Raw genomic sequence first — 23,159 nt, forward strand, 5'->3', positions numbered from 1 at the left:
TATTACATAAATGTTAATGTTTTATAATGTTAATTACAATCAAACAATGTCATTGTTTGTAATGTCTCATCAAATCCTCAATGTTGCTTCCCTTTTCCTTCACTCTAACATCCATCCACTAATCTCTGCTGCCCTCTGCCCATCCTCCCATCCTGTCAATCCCTCTATTTGTTTCTACCAGTGTGTAAACCTTTCCTTTAAAAAAACCCCAATAAAAAACTTAATGAGATCTTTTCTTGATCTTGTTTCCATTGCCCTTTGAATAAAATCCAAACTTCTTACCAGGCTTTATGAAGTTCTCCAGAATTTGGCTGTACATACAATAGTTTCATTTAATCTCTAAAACAATCTCTTAAGAGCTGTGCTAATATTACCTCCAGTTTTTCAGATGAGGAAATAGAACTCAGTGAACTTATTTCATTTTTCTGTATGACTAGAAATGAGAGAAACACTCTCTCTTATTGAATCATTCCTAAACAATGTAAAGATAGTGATTTAAAATGCAGAACAAACTCTTATAGAGTAAACTTTTCAAGGACAATGAATTGTGCATCCACTCCATCTCATGAGGACAAACACTGCATAAAACCATTATTGTAAAAATAGAAGGATATGCAGGAACAATGATTTTGTCTGCCAAACTTGGGAAGGACAGGAAAGTATTATGCTGAGTGAACCAACTCAGTCCCATCAGGACAAATACTGTATAAAACCAATACTGTAGAATGAAAATGAGGATCTAAGAGGGGAGGGAATATAAGCAGTGGGGTGAGGATAGGCCTGGCGTGGGGAGGGCGGGCAGATTAATCATAGGGTCACACATAAGGAATTTGGTCGCACATAGTGTCAGGGTGGTGAAGGAAATAGGAAAGATCCAGTGTGAAAAGCATTGTATTCTAACTTTGTAAATAAACTAGTATAAAAAATTGTTTAAAAAATTGAAGGATAACTAGTAAGATGTGTATAAAAGTCCAAATGGAGAAGGGGAGGGGGCAAGGAGTCTGGGGGTGGTGGGGAGGAAATCACGAGGTTGCAGAGTTTGGTGGGTGGAGGAGAGGCAGTGAAGAAATTACGATAGATATAGTGGAGACCTAAAAAGATGGAATGATTAAAAAAAAAAGATGGAATGATAATGGGCGAAGATCAATGATGATTAATTTTATAAAACACAATGTATGAGAATGGTTGTATGAAGCAGAATGTGAATGAAGGAATATGTACAAATAGTTTACAGCTGACTATACATGAATGAAACAATGTATATGAATGTTGTATACAAACCAATATGAAATAACAATAACACACACACATACACAAAATGGGAATGTTTTACCAGTACCTGTGATTCCTTACAGAATTCTGAGAATAATTGATCGTGCTGGTCACAAGATGGAGTTTTCTGGGAGGACAGCAAACTTGACAGTGGCCAGGTTGGCGTTGACTGTGCTGCGGGTGGACCACACGTTTGAAGGCATGGCCTTTGGCATTCGCTCTTATGAAGAAGGCACAGACCCTGAGGTGAGTGCCAGTTAAAGCCAATCAGAACTGAAAGCCAACTAGAACTGAGAGTCAAGCAAAACTCAGAGCCAATTAGAAACAACTTCTCCAAGCAGTAGTCCCACTTTGGGAAGGAGAGGGTGTACTTTTTTAATTTTTAAAAAAGGTTTTAACTGTCAAAAGGTAGCTCTGGTGGTTTGTGACAAGGGATTACTCTCCTAAAGCAAAGGCACACAGTTCAAATCCACTTGAAGCTCCAGTGGAGAAAGATGGGCAATATCCTCCCAGATGATTTACTCTGAAAACTCTCTGGAGGGTCAGCTAAGAGTAGGTTCTGACTCCATGGCACCTAACAATAACCACCATCAAAAGACCCTAAGAAAATACAAGTATCCAAGAGAAGATCCCGTAGTGGGCTAAACTAATGCGATGGTTAGAATGGCATTGTGAGATGTGTATGTCATATGTGTAGGTCACTTTAGTCCTGTGACCTGAAATCATCTCATGTGTCACTTTATTATTAGCTTCCATGTTTTGACTACTTATCTACCAGGGATAGAGAAAAGAAATAGAGTTTGCTCAAGGTCACGCAGCCTGATGATTGAACCAGTACTCAAACCTTTCTCTGAATGACTTTCAAGTGTGAGTCCTTTCAGCCTTTTCTCATCTAGGCCATCACTTCCCTACTCAAAACTATTTGGGAGGCTAGATTTGTTTTTGTGTACAGAAAAATGGCCAAATCCCAATTCATTTCATTCTGACATGTTTGTATAACCGAAACCTCTGTAAGCTCTAGAACATTACTATTACCTGCAAAAGCACCTCCTGCTCCCTACACATTTAATCCATTCTGCTTCTAACTTCAGAACTAACTTCAGTAACAATACCTGTTCTCATAATTTTTTTCCACCAAAGATTAGTGTTTATCTGTTCTGAAGCTTTATATAAATGAAATAATAGAATCTAGCTTGAATGAATTTTTATATATTATTAGAGAGGAGTCGGGATCCATTTTGTTTCATATAGATACCTAGTTTTTCCAGCACCATTTATTGAAAAGACTTTCCTTTCCCTGTTTACTTGCTTTGTTGCCTTTATTTTTTAAATGTATTTTTTTTAATTATGATTTTCATGAAAGTTTACAGAAAGGCTGGGTTTTCGTTTGTTCATTGTTGCACATTTTTCTCATTCTCTCACCCTTTCCCCTCCCACAGTCCACTTTGCAGTGCACCTCTTGTTCCAGATTGTTGTCATACATATAATGCCTAAACATACATCCCTTTCATACAGTTTTTCTCCTCATCTATTCCAATGCACTGTTAACTATATATCCACTGTTCCTATTCTCTTCCCAATTCCCCATTTCAATCCTATTTTATAACATGGGTGTTATGCGTCAAGGGGTCTGGATATACAAAATTGGCCTCCTAAACAGCGTTTGGAACCTACAGATTTGCACAAGACAGAATCTGAGACCACCTTATAATCTTCTTATAATCAGGTAACACCATTCTCCCAGAAATTCATTGGCTTCCTTAACATCATCTTTCAGGAAAGGATATTCAGTCTCAAACCTCTTTTGGGTATGTGAGTATTCAAATTGGGCCTCCTAACACAGCATCAGAACCCATGAATCTGCACACAACAGGATCGGGGACTACCCTATAAACTTAATTAGGTAAAACCATTTTCCTAGAAATCCATCACTGTCTTAACATCCTCTTTCAGGAAAGGATATTCAGTTCTCAAAACTGTATCAGCCCCTTGGGGCTTTGACCCTCAGGCCAAACAAAAACCACCACCACCATATCAGATCTAGAAGAGAACTATCTGGACCTTGGAAATTATCACATTGTGACAGCAGTGTAAACAGAGACACCAAATTACAAGACTTAGCAGAAGCTCAGTGGCAAGGAACTTCCCTTAGTATTGCCTCAAGCAAAATATTTCCCTGAATTGGTACAGGAGATTTGGACTTATATCCTCCTAAACAATAAACAGACAACAGTGTGAGAGACCAGTAGCCATGTGTAGTGCAAGCCATCACAGACGTGAATTGTGGACTAAGCTGTTATATCAAGAGGTGACTGGGAAAAGGAGAGTTTGACCATGTAGGCAGGAGTGCAAGGAATGGTGATGTAACAGAGAAAGAGAAGAGATAAGAAACATGTGTTTGAGAAAGGGTGGGTTACAGTGAATGTATTGGTTATATCTGTCAGGGAAGTGTCTCTCATCTGGTTGGTAAAATGCTTGTCTGTCAGATATTGTTCTAAAACTAAGCATCCAAATTAAGATAGACTGGAAAGAAGGATTGGCCATCCACTTCCACAATATAACAGGCCTTCAAAAACCCTATGTACAGAAGAGCACACTTAGAGCAGACTAACAGATATGGCAGCTGAGGCTGAGCACTCAAATTTGGAAGCACAAAGGAGGAAAAACAGCTGTAAGAAGAAACTAGTGATTGATACATGGAATGTGAGAAGCATGTAGGAAAATTAGACATTAATAAGAAGGAAATGAAATGCATAAATATTGACATATTAAGTATTAGTGAAATGAGATGGATTGGCATGGGACTTTTTTTTTTAAAAATTTTAAGTTGAGATTTTAATGTAAGTTTATAGAGAACTTGGATTTTCATTCATTCTTTGTTGCACATTTTCCTCCCTGCCCACCCCACCACACTTTTCTCTTTGAAAGAAAAATTCTTTCATTGTTGTACAATCCCCCCATCCCCCTACCCTAGTCCACTTTCCTATACAGCTTTTATTTTAGACTGTTGTCATGCAAACAATACCCAATCATATATTCCTTTTAAGCAGTCTTTCTTTACTTTATTTAGAACAAGGAGTCTTTTGACCTCACGGCTATGTCTCTTATTAGGTTATAACGTTGATCTCTTAAGCTCTAAATCCGGTGTTTGTTTCACTGCCCTTCCCATCAAAACTGACCTTTTCTTGGTTCACTTCCTCTATTATCAGGAAATAGGAAGGTCTCAAGATATAATTCCTGTACCTGAGATAGATGCATAACTGAATGAACAATAAATTAAAGGCTAGTGAGGCTGCCTGTTTTTTATAAATAAAATGTTATTTGAATGTAGTCACTTATTTTGTTTGTGGTAGCTTTCATATACAGTGAAAAAGTATTACAACATAGCCCTTTTGGTCTTTTAGGTCAAAATTATTTCTTATCTAACCCTTTAAGAAAAAAAAAATTGCTGACCTCTGCATTAGTGCATTAATTCATATCTGATTTTCATTCTCCCTTACTCTCTGTCTCTCTCTTATGTGTAGTTTCTTTTTCTCTTTCTATACATATGTGTCACGAATTGCTTAAGGCAATTCATGTTCTGTGAAATAGGATGTTACATAATGTGGATGTTGTACAAACACCATATTATGTACAGATAGTTGGCATGGGACATTTTAAATCAGGCAATCATATAATCTACTATGCTGGAGACAAAAAGGTGAGAAAAAACAGGGTCGCTTTCATAGTTAGAAAGGCTGTTTCTAGATCCATTGAAAGACAATACTGTAGGAAGATCTGTTAATACCACTATCATTCACATTTATGCACCAAGAACTAGAGCCAAAGAGGAGGAAATAGATGATTTCTACCAACTGTTAGGTCAGAAATCGATAGAACATGTGACCAAGATGCACTAACAATAATGCGTGACTGGAATGCAAAAGTTGGGAACCATGAAGAAGGATTAGTAATCAGAAAATACAGACTTGGGGACAGATATGAGGCTGGGGATAGAATGATAGAATTTTGTACAATCAATAATTGAGTCATAGAAAGTACATTTTATAAGAAACATAAACACAGACTACACACATGACTTTAACCTGATGAGATGCGCAGGAATCAGATGGATTACACCTGTGGAAGGAATTGTTGGAGAAGTTCAATATCAGCAATGAAAACTAGGCCAGGTGCTGATTGTGGAACAGACTATCAACTACTCATATGCAAGTTCAAATTAAAGCTAAAGAAGGTTAAATCAAAGGCACAGTAATCAAAATATGATCTTGAGTCTATCCCCTATGAATTTAAAAACCAACTCTAGAATAGTTTGGGGGATTTGAACGCTACTGAACTAAGATCAGATGAGCTGTGAGAAAATATCAAACATATAATTCATGAAGAATGAAAAAGGTGAATACAAAGAAGGGACAAGAAGAAAAGACCAAAATTGATGTCAGAAGAGACTCTGAATATTGCACAAGAGTGTCGGGAAGCCAAAGCAAAGGGAAGAAATCAAGAAGTTAAGGAGCTGAATAGATTTCAAAGGGCAGTACAGGAAGGAAAAGCAAAGTATTATAATGAAATGTGCAAGGAGCTAGAGTCAGAATATCAAAAGGGCTGAACTTGCTCAGTAATTCTTAAGCTGAAGGAATTGAAGAACAAATTCAAGCTGAGAATTACAATACTTATGGATGCTATGGGCAGAATATTGAATAATTTGGGAAGCATTACATGAAGATGGAAGGAGTATACAGTCATTGTACCAAAAAAGAATTGGCTGACACAGAAGAATTTCATAAAACAACATATGATCAAGAGGCAATGGTGATGAAGGAGGAACTTCAGGCTGTTCTGAAGGACTTGGCAAAAAATAAAGCCTCAGGAATTGAAGGACTACCACTTGATGTATTTCAACAAACAGATGCTGTCCTGGATGTGCTCACCAAGATATGCCAAGGAATCTGGAGGACAACTTGGCCAACTGACTGGAAGAGATCCATATTTACTCCCATTCCAAAGAAAGGTGACCTGACAGAGGGTGGAAATTATAAAACAATATCACTAATATCACACACTAGCAAAATCCTGCTGAAGATCATACAGAAATTACTTGAACAGTACATTGACAGAGAACTAACAGAAATACAAGCAATCATAGCAGTAGACATTATTGACATTGTTACCAATGTCAGATGGATCTTGGCTGAAAGCAGAGAGTGCCAGAGGAATGTCTATCTGTGTTTTATTGACTATGCAAAGACATTTGACTGTGTGGATCACAACAAATTGTGGCTAACTTTGAGGAAAATGGGAAGCCCAGAACACTTGATTGTACTTTTGCGAAACCTATACTTGGACCAGGAAGCAGTACTTGGAACACAGCAGGGAAACACTGCATGGTTCAAAATCAGGAAAAGAGTGCATCAGGGATGCATCCTGTCTCCATACCTTTTCAATCTATATGTAGAACAGATAATTTTGGAAGATGAGCTTTATGAGGAGGAATGTAGAATCAGGATGTAGGAAGACTCATCAAAAACTGACGTTATGGCTTTCTGTGTATCGCTCTCTGCATGTCATTATCCTCCACGTATCCAATCAATTTACTAGGTTGTTATTGTTGTTATGTGCCATTGAGTCGCCTGTGACTCACAGTGACCTTATGTACAACAGCTCCCAAACCTATTCTATCCTGTGCCAATTTTATTGTCTCTGACACACCTACCCCCATTCCCCTAGTCACTGAATCAATTAATCTCATTGAAGGTCTCCCTCTCCTGTGCTATTCCTCCATACTCTCAAGCATGATGTCTCTATCCAAGGACTGGTCCCTCCTTGCAACATGTCCAAAGTATGTCAGACGAAGCTTCTTAGTGTGTCCTGGACTGGTCTCTTGCCTGGAGCACTAGACTGCAGCACCACTGCCTGGTGTGCCTGCTCCTCTGACTAGAGGCCCCCAACCCTGCTGCCTGGACTCCCAAACCCACCACCTGAAGGACCTTGCCCTGCTGTCTGGATGTTCCTGCTTATCATCCGGAAGTCTGGCACCTGCCCCTCCATCTGGAAGTCCCATCCCTACCACCTGGAAACTCGCCCACTGCCTTGAAGTCCCAGCCCCATCACCTGGAAGTCATGGCCCCGCCACCTGGAAGTCCAGGATCTGCTGCCTGGAGGACATGGCCCCATGATCTGGAGAACCAAGCCCCACTGCCTGGATGCTCTAGCCCCAACGCCTGGACGACAACTTGCTATTGCCCCTCTGAACTGCAACAGGGACATTAGTAACACAGGTAAACCTATTTCATTTCCTCCCTCCTCCCAATGCTTGAGCTGCCTTTAGCACGGGGCACTTTAAACTGGCCTAGTTGTGGCAGTGGTCTGACAGAGGATGCTGTTAATTCACTGGCCTTATATCTCTGGAACTAAAACAAGTTTTCCCTTGAGTAAAAAGTTCAAAGAGAAACTAAGGCAGGGTAGCTGCCCCACCCTTCTGTAGAGCAGTAACATCATACTAAGAGCCTGCTATCGCCTTAAGCAGAAAAACTCTATCACAGCAGTCACGGAAGAAGCAGGCTACCTAACACACTACACAAACCCAAAACCGGATGTCACCAAAAAAAGTTACACAGTTCAAATGGATTTCCTGAAGCCAGGAAGTCTGATGGAACTTTCTGACACAGAATTTAAAAGAACAGTGATTGAATATTTTTAATGGGTGAAAGAAAAACGTGAAGAATTACAGGATACTGCAAGCCAAAACCAAGAAGAACTTAAACAAAAACAAACAAACTGAAACAACCCCCAAACAATCCAAAACAATTCAGATAAAACCATCAAGGCATAAGAAGGTCTGGAAAAAAATTTAAAAAACCACGATCCAATATATGAGGACCAGTGTTTCAGATGTCAACTTGTTGGAGGGAAATATGAACAGAGTTTAAGAGATGGAACACAGAACCAGTGAAATAAAAGATAGAATTGTCACCTCTGATTTGCTAGAACAAAAAGCAGACTCAAAAAGGAAGGAATAAGAAGAAAGAATAAGAATAATGTGGGACACCATCAAGAGAAATAACATGAATATATTAGAAATCCCAGAACAGGAAAGAACAAATAAAGGCACTGAGAAAGCTGTGAAAGAATAACTAGAAGACAACTTTCCAGGCATAATGAAGAAGGAGAGAATATATATATTCTAGAAGCTGAGCAAACACTATATAGAATAAATCCCAAAAGAAAAACACCAAGGCATATCATAGTGAAATTTACCAGAACCACAGATAAAGAGAGAATTCTGAAAGCAGCTAGGGAGAAAAAAAGAGTAACCTATTAGGGAGAGCAACTAAGATTAAGTGCTAATTTCTTAGCAGAAACCATGCAAGCAAGAAGACAGTGGAATGACATATATCAAACACTCAAAGAATACAACTGTCAAATAAGAATACTACATCCAGCAAAACTGTCCATAAAATATGAAGGAGAGATCAAGATATTCTCAGAAAAGCAGAACCTAAGGGAATTTATAAAAACAAGACCAGCATTGCAAGAAACACTGAGAGATATCCTTCTTACAGAGGAGCCACAGAAAGCAGGATAGACCAAAGTAACCAGCAGCAACATCAAAAAGGACTCAGTAAAATGACAGCAATAAAACCTTGCCTCTGAATGATCACACTGAATGTGAATGGTTTAAATGCACTATTGAAGAGAAAAAGAGTAGCAGCCATAGCTTGTTGTGATCCACACAGTCAAAAGCCTTTGCGTACTCAATGAAGCACAGATAGACATTCCCCTGGTACTCTCTGCTTTCTGCCAATATCCGTCTAACATTAGCTATAATATCCCTCCTCATTAATTTGGAGAGGTCCCTAACTGCAGACTTTCCCAGTGCAATGAGTCTCCTTTGTCCTGACTGCTGGCACCAAGGGTGTTAATTGTGGATCCAAGCAAGATGAATCTGTTGACAGTTTCAATCTCCTTTCCATCCATCATGATGTTGCCTAGTGATCCAGTGGTAAGAATCTTTGTTTTCTTGTCACTGAGATGCAACCCATACTGAAGGCTGCATTCCTTGATCTTCTGCAACAAGTGCTTTAAGTTCATCTCACTTTCAGCAAACAAGATTGTGTCATCTGCATAATGCAGATTATTGTTGAGTCTCCCACCAAACCTGATGCCATATTTATCTTCATAGAGTCCAGCTTCTCAAATAATTTGCTCAGCATATAGACTCAATAGGTATGGGGAGAGAATACAACCCTGATGCACATGCTTCTTAATTTTAAACCATACAGTGTTTCCCTGCTCTGTTAACACAACTGCCTCCGGGTCCAGGGATAGGTTTCACATGAGCACAATTAAATGCTCTGAGACTCCTGTCTTTTCAATATAAACCACAACTTGTTTTGGTCCAAATGCCTTTTCATAGCCTGGATCCCTCTCTGTCTTGTGATGATTTTTTAAGTTCTTGTACCTCTTTATCTATACTATCAATTCTTTCTTCCATCTCTTGCATTTTCTTCCATAGCTGTTCAAGTTAGTCCTCATCAACATATTTCTTCTGGATTGTTGTCTCTGGCTATTTGCTCTTTTAATGGATTCCATCCACCATTTGCATCTTCTTCTGTAGCTGTTCAAATAAATCTACATCAACATATTTCTTCTGGTTCGATGTGGTGTATTCATTGAGTTTGCTTATTTTGGGGAGAAGGGTTATTTTGTTTTTCATGATGACTGAGGCAAACTGCTGCTTTTTTTGGTAATATGTGAGTCTTTTCTTAGTAGATGTTAAGTTGTTGTAACAATATAGTTTCCCTGAGTATGGCAATGTTTCATCAAGGACCTGTATATTTGTGCTTCCTTCTTGGCCTGAGGATCACACTGCTAGACAGCACTGTTTAACCCTAAGTACTAGTGATATTGGTGGTACTGGTGCTTGACAGTGGAAGTGGCAGCTTGGCAGCCTCTAGGTGGCAGGGAAGTGGGGTCTCTAGGCAGTGGCCAGTAGTGAGTGGGATTCCCCCCCCCACTTAAACTGCAGCCCCTCACTGGCAGGCAGTGTTTCTGTTGTGATCCAGGTTCCTTCTTTTTTAATGTGTATGTTTATTCCTATGAATTGATCTCAAAGCACTGCTTTTGCTGTGTTCCAAAGACTTTGAAAATGGAACATGACTTGTATCAGGCACACCGTAGTCTTTTTTTAAATAGATTTTTTTATTGACATTGAATCATTTGGAAATAATTACATACATTTTGCTTTCATATATTTTACCTCATTAAAAAAGGGATAAATCTTATATTAGAGACATTTTTTACTTTTTTGTGTTTATGGCTGAGTTGAGTAAATGATTAAGTCTTTGATGAAATGTGGACTTCACTATTGCAATTCATCAACGAAAGGTATATGCCCCAAATTTCCACTGGCTGCCATTGGAAACAAACTTATTTTCAGTGTTTTGGTTTTTTATTTTTTGTAAAATTTTAATTGTGATTTTAATGTTTGTTTACAGAGAAGTTATATTTTCACTCATTCATTTTTGTGCATTTTACCCATTTTTCCTTCCTTACTCCTCTCCCAATTTACTTTTTAAAAAATATTCATTAATTATTACACAATTACCTACCTCACCCCCTTCCCCCGACCCCAGTCCTCTTTGCAATGATGTACTTCTTCTTCTGGACTGTTGTCATACAAATAATACCTAATCATACATTTAATTTAGGCAGTTCTTTCCCTTATCTATTTAAATGCAGTGTTCATTATTTATCTCCTCTTTTCTTATTTTCCCCCGACAACAAGTCAGTCCTATTTTATAACAGTAGCGTTGTGCAGTATTTGTCCTTTTGGGAGTGAGATATATCACTCAGCATAATGTCCTCCAGGATCACCCATTTTGTAGAATATTTCATGAATTCCTTGATTTTCAGTGCTCCGTAATATTCCACTGTGTGAATATACCACAGCTTCTCTGTCCATTTATTTGATGATGGGCACGTGGGTTGCTTCCACCTCTTTGCTATTGTGAACGATGCAGCAGGAAACATTTGTGTACATATATCTGTTTGGGTGGCAATAGTGAGGAGAGACCGGTCCTTGGAGAGGGACATCATGCTTGGGAGGGTGGAGGGACGGCGCAGGAGAGGAAGGCCCTCTATGAGGTGGATTGATTCAGTGACTGGGATAATTGGGATGGGAGTGTCAGAGACAGTGCGATTGGCACAGGACAGAGCGGAGTTTAGGGCTGTTGTACATAGGGTCGCTATGAGTCGCAGGCGACTCGATGGCACATAACAACAACACAACAACAACAACATATGGCTAGTATTGCAATTGCTGGGTCAAATACTGCCTTCCTGAGTGGTTGCACCATTTTACACTCTCATCATCAGTGAATAAGGGTTCCAATTTCTCCACAATATCATCAGCATTTGTTGGTTGCTGCTCTGTTGAACTTTGTTATTGTTACTGGGGTGAGGTGATATCTCATAGTGGTTTTGAATGATATCTTTCTTAGAGCTAGGGATTTTGAACATTTCTTCATGTGTTTGTTCACCATCTGAATGTCTTCTTTAGTGAAGTGGCTTTTCATATCCTTTGCCCATTTTGCAATTGGATTGTTTATCTTGTTGAGGTTCTGGAGTAGTCTATAAATTCTAGATATAAGTCCCTTATCATACATGTCATTGTTGCTGTTGTTATGTGGCATCTAGTTGCCTGTGACTCACAGTGATCCTATGTACAACAGCCCTAATCCCTGCCCTGTCCTGTGCCAGTCTCAGTCTCTGACACACCCATCCCCACTACTCCAGTCACTGAATCAATCCATCTCATAGAGGGTCTTCCTCTCCTGCGCTGTCCCTCCACCCTTGCAGGCATGACGTCCCTCTCCAAGGGCTGGTCCCTCCTTGCAACATGCCCAAAGTATGTCAGACTAAGCTTCAGAATCCTTGCCTCCAAGAAGCATCCCGGTTTAACACTCTCCAAGATGAACCTGTTCGTTTTCTTAGCAGTCCGTGGTATAGTCAATACTGTTCTTCAGCACCACAGCTCGAAGGCATCAATTCTCCTTCTAATCCCCCTAGTTATTGTTCAGTTCTCTGTTGCACAGCAAATGATTGCAAAGACCATGGCCTGTATCAAGCACACCTTAGTCTCCAGAGTGACACCATTGTTCTTCAGTTCTCTGATGAGGTCCCTAATAGCAGACTTCCCCATCGCAATATGTCTTTTAATTTTTTGGCTTCTGGTGCCAAGAGTGTTGACTGTGGAGCCAAACAAACTAAAGCAATCTCAGTCTCTTCATTATTCATCCTGATGGATTGGCCATCCAATTGGCCCAGTGGTGAGAATCATACATGTAATTACCAAATATTTTTTCCCAGTCTGTGGCTTTCCTTTTTACCTTGTTGGAAGAGTTTTTGGATGTGCATAGAGATTTGGTTCTTAGAAGATCCCATTTACCTATTTTATTCTCTCCTGGTTGTTGGTTTTTCAGGATGCTTGGGAGATTGTTCGTGAGTTCTACTAAGCTTTCCTCGGATTAAGATTATTGTCCTTGGTTTTACTCCTAGGTCCTTGATACACTTTGGGTTGGTTTGTGTATAATGTGAGGTATGGGTCTTGCTTGAATTTTCTACAGATAGTTTTCCAATTTTGCCAACAAAAAGAGGCTTTCCTTTCCCCACTTGATTTCATCTCCTTGGCAAAAATCAGTTGACCATAGGAAGATGAGCTGATTTCTGGGTTCTCAATTATATTCCATTGATCTATGTGTTTGCCACTGTACTGGAACCATGCTGTCTTGACCACCATGGCTGTGCAGTAGGATTTGAGATCAGGGAGTAAGATGCCTCCTACCTTATTTCTCTTTTTATACTTTGTGCTTTGCTTATTTGGGGCCTCTTTCCATTCCAAATGAAACTGGAAATGACCTTTTCCATCTCATTGAAGAAGAGAATTGGTATTTGTGTTGGGATTGCATTGATTTATAGATTGCCTTTGGTAGAATTATCATTTTCACAATATTGAGTATTCCTATCCAAGAACATGATATATTCTTCTATTTCCCCAGGCCTCTTTTTTTTCCTTGTAGCAATATTTTGTAATTTTCTTTGAGTAGGTCTTTTGTATTTCTAGTTAGATTTACTCCTAAATATTTAATCTTGTGATTAGCTAATGTGATGGGTATTGATTTCCTTAGTTCCAGTTCTGTATTCTCTTTGTCACTGTAGAGAAGCTAACTGATTTTTGTATATTGATCTTGTATTCTGCCACTTTGCTTAATTTGTTGACTTTGTCCAGTAGTTTTCTCACTGAGTCTTAAGGGTTTTCTAAGTATACTATCATATCATCTGCATAGAGATAATTTTACCTCCTCTTTGCCAATTTGTTGTTGTTGTTGCTGTTATGTGCCATCCAGTTGTTTGCGAATCATAGTGACCCTATGTACAACAGCCCTAAACCCTGCTCTATCCTGTGCCAATCACATTGCCTCTGACACACCCATCCCGATTACCCCAGTCACTGAATCAATCCACCTCATGGAAGGTCTTCTCCTCCTGCGCTGTCCCTCTCCCCTACCAAGCATGATGTCCCTCTCCAAGGACCTGTCTCTTCTTACAACATGTCCAGAGTATATCAGACGGAGCCCCAGAATCCTTGCCTCCAAGGAGTAGCCAATTTAGATACTTCTTATTTCCTTCTCTTGTCTTATTGCTATCACTAGGACTTCCAGTACAATATTGAGTAGGAAAGATGATAGTGGGCATCCTTGCCTAGTTCCTGTTCTCAAAGGGAATGCCTTTGGTCTCTCTCCATTGAAAATGATGTTGCCTCTTGGGTTTGTGTATGTACTTTTTACTATGTTGAGCAAATTCCCCTCTATTCCTATTTTGGTTGAGTGTTTTAACAGGAAAGAGTGTTGGAATTTGCCAAATGCCTTTTCTGCATCAATTGATAGGATCATGTCGTTCTTGTTCTTTGTTTTGTTAATGTGATGAATTACACTGATTGTTTTTCTTCTGTTGAACCATCCTTGCATATCCGTTATGAATTTCACCATGGTGAATTATTTTTTTTTATGTATGGTTGGATTTTATTGACCAGAATTTTATTCAGGATTTTTGCATATATGTTCATATTGGCCTATAGTTTTCTATTTTGGTGGTGTCTTTACATGGCTTTGGTATCAAGGATATGTTTGCTTCATTAAAGGATTCTGGGAGAATTCCATCTTTTTTTCTATTTTCCAAAATAGGTGACAGTTCTTCTCTGAATATTTGATAAAATTCACTCACTGGTCCAGGGCTTTTTTTTTTTTTTGGTTGGAAGTTGTTTTATTAGCTATTTAATTTCTTCTGTAATGGGTCTGTTCAGGTCTTTTAGTTGGTGTCAGTTTAGATACGTTATGATTTTATAAGTATTTGTTCATTTCTTCTAGGTTTTCATATTTGTATATGTTTTTCCTAATATTCCATTTTTAAATGATTAATTTTAGTTGGTTCTATTGTGATACTGCCCCTTTCATCTCTTAATCAGATTATTTGTGTCTTTTCTTTCTTTTCCTTTGTTAGTTTTCCTAATGGTTTGTTGATTTTATTGACCTTTTCAAAGAACCAACTCCTGGTTTTGTTGATGATTTTAATTGTTTTTCTGTTTTCTATTTCATTTATTTCTGCCCTAATTTTTATAATTTCAGTTTTTTTTAGAGGGTGTTGAGGTTTTTGCTGTTCTTTTTCATTTGCAATGTTGGTTACAGAGTAAATTACCATTTCTTCTTGCCTTTTGATGTTTTGGCTTATTGCTATAAATTGACGTCTAATTAGTGCTTTGGCTGTTTCTCAGAGGTTTTGGCAAGTTGTATTTTCATAGTCATTTGTTTCAAGAAACTTTCTCCCCTTTTAAACAGTTTTATTCCTCATCTATTTTGATGCAGTGTACATGATTTATCCCCTCTTCTTTTAGTTTCTTCCCAACCCTCATGTCAGTCCTGTTTTAGAAGAGTAGCATTATGCAGTTATTTGTCATTTTGTGACTGAGATATTTCACTCAGCAAAATGTCCTCCAGGGCCACCCATTTTGTATATTTCATTAATTCCTTGTTTTTCAGTGCTGTATAGTACTTCATTATGTGAATATACCACAGCTGCTCTATCCATTCATTTGTTGATAGGCACTTGGGTTGTTTCCATCTCTTTGCTATTGTGAACAATGCAGCAATAAACATGGATGTACATATATCAGTTTGGATGGTAGTTATGATTTCTTTAGGGTATATTCCCAGTAGTGGAATTAAGAAACTTTTTTTCGACATAATCTTTATTCACACTGTGTTTCATACAATCACTCCCATTCATTATATTTTATAAAATTAATCAACACTGAAATATACCTACCACTGTCCTGTCCTTCCAGATCCTCACTGTATCCTTCCCACCCATCCCTCCTTTGATCCATCAGACAATGTGATGCCATGACGATGCTCCCGCCCCTCCCCATTGTTCCCCCTCCCCCCTCCCCCCTAGGATCTTCACACTAGTTTTACTAGTTATCTTTCTATTTCTACAACAATGGTCTCATACAGTATTTGTCTTTATGGGACTGAGTTAGTTCACTTAGCATAATGCTCTCCATTCCTTCCCAAGTCATGTAGTAATTTTTGTGTTGCATTTTGTTTATTTTTTTAATTGTAAAAAGCATGTATGGTGATCCAAAGAGGTAAGGGTTGGGAGCAGAAGAGTTAAGATGGGCAGGGATGAAATCACAGGGCTGCACAATCTGGTGGGCAGAGTGGGTGAAGGAAATGAGAAAGATCCAGTGGGGACCAGAAAAGACAGGACAATGGTGAGCACAGTCAAATGATGACCAATTTTTTTTTAAACAAAAAAATTGTCTTTTTCACTTGTGGGTTTCTCATTTGGGAATGGGGCACAGACTCTCTTGCTTCTTCATGCTGAACAGGGGCACTGAGATGAAGGGGGAAGTGGGGCCTACCTTAACATTTTATTGGTGGTCCTGAGTTGAAGCTGCATACCTTCTTGTTCAGTTAGGAGATATCTTCCTGACATTTTCTGCCCTCTGGGCTTTAGTGTTTGCCAAGGTGAGGCCAGTGGGGATGGCTGGCTGAAACTTGAGGCTCCATCCACCTTTGCTTCCTTAGCTGGAAGTTATATTTCTCTTTTGTCTCTGGAACTGGGCTTAGGGTTCAGGTCTGTAGCAAGACTCAGTAATTCAGGTTCCCTACAGGAAAGGGAGCAAACCTAGAGAGAACAAACTTGTGAGTTACAAAGAGAAGGGCTTTGGAGGTGTTGCATACATATGTACTGGAGAAGGAGGTAGAGGAAAGTGGCTTAGATAAAATTTCCTCATACACACCAGGCAACTCTCCAGAGCAACCTGACAGCTCTCCCCAGGGGCCAGGCAAGAAACACTTTAATTTTATTTTTTATTTCTTTTATTACTCACTCATGTTCAAGCAAGGTGTTGTTCAGCTTCCAAATGTATGATTTTTTCTCCTTTATCCTTTTGTTATTAATTTCTAGTTTTGTAGCATTGCAGTTTGAAAAGATGCTTTGTATTATTTCTAAGTTTTTTAATATGTTGATGCTTGCCTTGTGACCTAAAATGTTATCTATTCAGGAAAATGTTCCATGCGCATTGGAGAAGAAGTTATGCTGCACTTTTTGGGGGTGCATCAGTCTGTATATATCCATGAGATCAGGTTGGTTTTTTGTGTGGTTTAATTCTTCAGCATCTTTGTTGAGTTTCTGGTAGTTCTATCTTTCCTTGAGAGTGGTTTATTAAAGTCTCCTACTACTAGAGTGGTATTGTCTATTTCTTTTTTTCAGTTTTGTTAATGTTTGCTTTGTATATATTTGTAGCTCTATCATTTGGTGCATCCCTGATGGACCCTCTTCTTGATTTTGAAGCATGTGGTGTCACCTTGCTCTGTTGTGACGACTGCCTCTTGGTCCAAGTATAGGTTTTGAACAAGCACAATCAAATGTTCTGGGATTCCCATTCTTCTCAGAGTCAGCCATAGCTTGTTGTGATCACACAGTCAAAAGCCTTTGCATAGTCAATGAAGCACAGATGTATTTTGTCTCCATACCTTTTCAATTTGTATGCAGAACAGATCATCTGAGACAATGGGCTGCACAAGGAGTAATGTGGCATCAGGATTGGTGGAAGAGTCATCAACAACCTGCGTTACGCAGATGACACAATCCTGCTTGCTCAAACTGAGGAGGATCTGAAGCGCTTGCTACAGAAGGTCAATATGGATTGAAGCTCAACATCAAGAAGACAAAGATTCTCACCACTGGGCCAATTGGCAACATCAGTGTGAATGATGAAGAGATTGAGATAGTTAACAGTTTCCATTTGCTTGGCTCCACAGTCAACACTCTTGGTACCAGCACCCAGAAAATCAAGAGACAAATTGCATTGGGAAAGTCAGCTGTGAGGGACCTCTCAAGAGTACTGAAGAGCAATGACGTCAGGCTGGAGACTAAGGTGCACATGATCCGGGCCATAGTCTTCACAATTACGTGCTATGCATCGGAGAGTTGGTCAGTGACTAGGGATGATAGAAAGAGAATTGATGCCCTTGAGCTGTGGTGCTGGAGAAAGTGTTGAATATCCCATGGACTGCTAGGAGTACAAACAGGTTTGTCCTAGAGAGGGAGAAGCTGGAATGCTCCTTGGAGTCAAGGATTCTGAAGCTTTGTCTGACATACTTTGGGCATGTTGCAAGGAGGGACTGGTCCTTGGAGAGGGACATCATGTTTGGGAGAGTGGAGGGACAGCTCAGGAGAGGAAGACCCTCAATGAGATGGATTGATTGCATAATTGGGTTGGTGGGAATGAGAGTGTCAGAGATGGCAAGGTTGGCATAAGACAGCAATGTTTAGGACTCTTGTATATAGGGTCACTATGAGTTGCAAGTGACTCGATGGCACATAAAAACAACAGCAACAATCATTTGGTGCATAGATATTTATAATTGTTATGTCCTCTTGTTCTATTGATCCTTTAAGCATTATCTTCTTTGTCCTTTGTTATGATTTTTGCATTGAAATATATTTTATCAGAGATTAATATTGCTTCTTCTTGTGTTTTTTTTTTCCTCTGGTTGCTATTTGTTTGCTATGTTTTTTCCACCCTTTTAGTTTTAGTGTTTCTTTATCTTCACTTTTCAGGTGTGTCTCTTGTAGACAGCATATTATGTGTCTTATATTTTTATCCACTCTACTATTATTTTTCTCTTCAGTGGTACATTTAAGCCATTCATATTCAGTATAATTATTGAGAGGTAAAATGTTATTGCTATTATTTTGTTGAGTTCTTTTTGGTGTTGTTGCTTGTTATTTTGGTCCATCCTGCTTTCTGTGGCTCCTCTGTAAGAAGGAAATCTCTCAGTGTTTCTTGCAATGCTTGTCTTGTTTTTACAAAATCGCTTAAGTTCTGCTTTTCTGAAAATATGTCCATCTCTTCTTCATATTTTATAGACAGTTTTCTCGGTATAATATTCTTGGTTGACAGTTTTATTCTTTGAGTGTTCGATATATGTTATTCTACTGTCTTCTTGCTCACATGGTTTCTGCTGAGAAATTGGTACCTAATCTTATCTGCTCTCCCTTATATGTTACTCTTTGTTTCTCTCTCACTGCTTTCAGAATTCTCACCTTATCTTTGGTTCTGGCAAACTTCACTATGATATGCCTTGGTGGTGTTTTTTTTTCTTTTTGGGTCTATTCTATATGGTGTTTGCTCAGCTTCTTTAACATATATTCTCTCATTCTTCATTATGCCTGGAAGTTGTCTTCTAGTAATTCTTCCACAACTTTTTCCAATTTCTTTACCTGCTTCTTCCTGTTATGGGATTCCTATATGCGCATTATTTTTAGGATTTCTTCTTTTTCCTTCCTTTTGGAGTCCGTTTTTGTTCTAATGGTCAGTGGTGACAATTCTATCTTCTATTCCACTGGTTTTGTGTTTCATCTCTTTAACTCTGTTCATATGTCCTTCCAACATGTTGACAGCATCTGAAACAATGGCCTTCATATTCTGGATTGTATTTTCTTGTTTTTCCAGAACCTCTAATGCCTCATTTGTTTTATCTGCATTATTTTGAATTCTTTTTCTAAGTTTCCTTGGTTTTTGCTTGCAGTGTCCTGTAATTCTTTGAGTTTGTCTTTTACCCATTGAGAATATTCAATTATTATTCTTTTGAATTCTGTGTCAGAAAGTTCCATTAGACTTTCTTGCCTAAGGAAGTCCATTGATACTGTGTCACTTTTTTGGGGTGATATCTTGTTTTGAGTTTGTATATGGTAGTCTGTGAGGTAGTCTACTTTTTCTGTGACATTGCTGTGGTAGAGTTTTTTCATGCCTGAGGCCTTAACAGGCTCTTAGTCTGAAAACTTTGGCTTAGGAAATCAATGCTTCAGAAGAGGGCAGGGCACTTACCCTTCCTGAATTCCTCTCTGAGCTTTTGACTGAAGGGGAGACTTGCTTCATTTGGGGACAGATATGGCCTTTAAGTTAGCAGTCTTCTCTGTTAGGCAAGTGCTGCAGCTAGGCTAGGCAGGTCCCATGTGCCCAGGGCCAAAGCAGCTCAAACTGTAAGAGAGAAGAGGAAATGGGATCACCTGTGATATTGTTGTCCCTGGCACAGTTCAGAGGGGTGGCAGTGTGTCCTCCTCCAGATGGCAGGGTGTCAAGACGGCAGGGCCAGGTCCTCCAGGTGGCAGGGCTGGGCTTCCAGGCAGCTTATGGGAATGCCCGGGCAGTGGGGCTGTAGGGGCAAGTCCTCTGGGAGATGGGGCTGGGGTGTCCAGGTGATGGGGCCAGGTCCTCCAGGCAGCAGGATCAGGGGACCAGTTGGTGGTGCCAGGGCCATTAGGCACAAGGGCTGAGGCATCCAGGCAGAGTGACAGGGGGCCTCCAGGCAGCAGGGCCTCTGTCTAGTGGTCCAGGTAGGAGAGCAGTCCAGGCCACACTAAGAACTTTTCATGGGAGCTCTGGAGGCCTAGTGGCAAGACGCTGCAACGAAATCCCAAAGGTAAACAGTTCAAATCCACCAGATGCTCTGCTGGAGAAGGAGGGGGCAATCTCCTCTTGTACCAGTCAGATCTGATTTGACGGTACACGTAAAAATAATACAATAAAAATTAAAAAAAAATTTTTTTAAAGAACTTTTTAATACAGGTACCTAGTTAATCGACTGGGACAGAGCCATGGCTGCTGCTGATGCATGCAACAGCTGCTGATGACACTTGCGGTGAATGTGTACTCTTTTAACAATATAACAATTGATAGGTTGGATTTGAATCTATTGTTTTCTGTCTCCTGTGTTTCTTCCATGCCTCACTTTCTTCCCCCCCCTTTTTTTGGTTACTGTTTTTTTTTCCCTACCATTTGGTATAATATCCCTTGGAATTGCACTTTATTTTTACTGTATTTTTGAACTGTATTAATTATCTTAGCTTTCATTTATCTGAAAATTAATATTTTTACTTCAGTTTTATTATTGACAAATACTTCTTTCTCTTGCTATAAAATTCTAGATTGACAGTTGCTGTTTTCAACATTTTAAAGATATTTTTCCATGTTCTGACTTCTATGTTTTCTGGTTAAAAAGTCAAGAAATTATTATAAGTTCTTTTTCTCTATATGTAATGTTTGTAATTTTTCTGTAACTTCCCTCAATATTTTCTCTGGTTTTCATTATTTTACTTATGTGCCTAGGCATTTTTAATGTGTGAATTTATGTCTTTCAACCATGTTGTTGTTGTGTACCACAGAGTTGGAACTGACCCATAGCTGACCCTCTGGTGGGTTTTCACACACAGGTGGAGACTGCTCATTTTTCTCCTTCAGAGCAGCTGATGGCCTTGAACCACATAGGGAATGTTTTATCCTTCAAATGTTATTTCTTTACACTCCTCCATTTGGGATTTAGATTATACATGTGTAAGACTTTCAAATACTGTCCATAGATCCTTGAGACTCTGAACACGTTTTAAGTTGTTTTTCCATTTATTTTTCTGATAGGGAGCTCTGGTGGTATTGTCCAAAGGTAGTTCACTGCTAACCCAAAGTTGATGCCTCTTTGTCATTTCAAATCCTTGAGTAGCTTTATGGGACAAAGATGGTCAATCTCCTTTTGTGTGATTTACAACCTCCAAAAAATCCACTGGAGGGTCAGCTATGAGTTGGTACCAACTTGACAGCAGTGAAAGAGTAAGTCTTTTTATGGGATAAATTCTACTAATTAATCTTCACTTAATAATCTTCTGCTGTCTCCATTTTGCTGATTTTGGAACTGAGTAAGTTGAAATTATTAATAATTCCAATCTCTTCTTCATCTATCATGGTGCTGCCAATTGGCCCAGTGGTGAGAATCTCAGTTTTCTTGATTAAGAGCTTCAATCCATATTCAAGATTGTAATCCTTGACCTTTTCCAGCAAACACTTCAGGTTGTGTCATCTACATAGCACAGGTTGTTGATGAGTGTTCCTTCAATCCTGATACCACATTCTTCATCATAAAGTCCAGCTTCCAGAATGATCTGTTCTGCATATAGATTGAAAATGTGTGAAGAAGGGAGCTCTGGTGGCCTAGTGGCAAGAAGCTGTACTGCAATCCCAGAGGCACGCAGTTTGAATCCACCAGATGCTCTGCTGGAGAAGGAGGGCAATCTCCTCCTGTACCAATCAGATCTGATTTGATGGTACATGCACAAAAATTGATAAAATAAAAAAGAAAAATAATTTTTTAAAAAAGAAAAGGTATGCAGATAGGACATATCTTTAGTGTACACCCTTCCTGATTTTGGACCATGTAGTGTTTCCTTGCTCTGTTGCAATGACTGCTTCCTGGTCTAAGTATAGGTTTCACATGAGCACTATCAAGTGTTTTTGGATTCCGTTCTTAAGGTTAGCCATAATTTGTTGTCTACACAGTCAAGTGCCTTTTCATAGTCAACGAAGCACATATCAACATTGTTCTGGTACTCTCTGCTTTCAGCCAAGATCCATCTGACACCAGCAGTCAGGAAATAAAAAGGTTAATTGTATTTGGAAATTCTGCTGTCAGCACCTTCTTTGAAGTGCTAAAGAGTAATGATGTCAGTCTAGAGACTAAAGTGACCCTGATCCAGGCCATAGTCTTTACAATTATTTGCTATGCATCAGAAAGCTGGACAATGAATGAGAGAAGAAAAATTGATGCCTTTGAGCTGGGGTGTTGGAGAAGATTATTGAACATACCATAAACTGCCAAGAGAACAAATAGGTCTGTTCTGGAGAAGAGGAAACCAAGTTTCTCCTTGGAGACAAAGATTTTGAAGTGCCATCTCATATATTTTGGACATGTTGCGAAGAGGAACCAGTCCTTGGAGAAGGACATCATGTTGAGGATGATGGAGGGACAGTACAAGAGTGGAAGACCCTCAATGAGATGGATTGACACAGTGACTGGGAGAATGGGGGTAGGTGTGTTGGATACAGTGAAACAGGATGAGGATAGGATAGGCTTCAGAGCTGTTGTACATAGGGTTGCTGAGTCACAGGCAACTCAGCAGCACATTACAACAACAACAGCTCCATATTGCTATTGTACTAATCCAGGGCAATTATTTATTTGTTGTTGTTGTTATGTGCCGTCGAGTTGCCTGCGACTCATAGCGACCCTATGTACAACAGCCCTAAACTCCGCTCTGTCCTGCGGCAATCACACTGTCTCTGACACTCCCATCCCAATTATCCCAGTCACTGAATCAGTCCACCTCATAGAGGGCCTTCTTCTCCTGCGCTGTCCCTCCACCCTCCCAAGCATGATGTCCCTCTCCAAGGACCGGTCTCTCCTCACAACATGTCCAAAGTATGTTAGATCGAG

At 39.4% G+C, this 23,159-nt stretch overlaps 1 protein-coding gene across 1 annotated transcript in view; it reads left to right on the plus strand.

Annotated features, from left to right (window-relative positions):
• The window catches only part of GPR112 (G protein-coupled receptor 112), a 155,488-nt gene that overhangs the window by 69,791 nt on the left and 62,538 nt on the right, over positions 1 to 23,159 (plus strand). Inside the window, exon 11 of the mRNA XM_006881892.1 lies at positions 1,356 to 1,518. Coding sequence (XP_006881954.1) covers positions 1,356 to 1,518 — 163 coding nt within the window. The remainder of the gene's footprint in view (positions 1 to 1,355; positions 1,519 to 23,159) is intronic.

Source organism: Elephantulus edwardii, unplaced genomic scaffold (assembly GCF_000299155.1).
Source record: "Elephantulus edwardii isolate Elephantulus edwardi_28Jun2011 unplaced genomic scaffold, EleEdw1.0 scaffold00016, whole genome shotgun sequence".
Taxonomy (NCBI): Eukaryota; Metazoa; Chordata; class Mammalia; order Macroscelidea; family Macroscelididae; genus Elephantulus; species Elephantulus edwardii.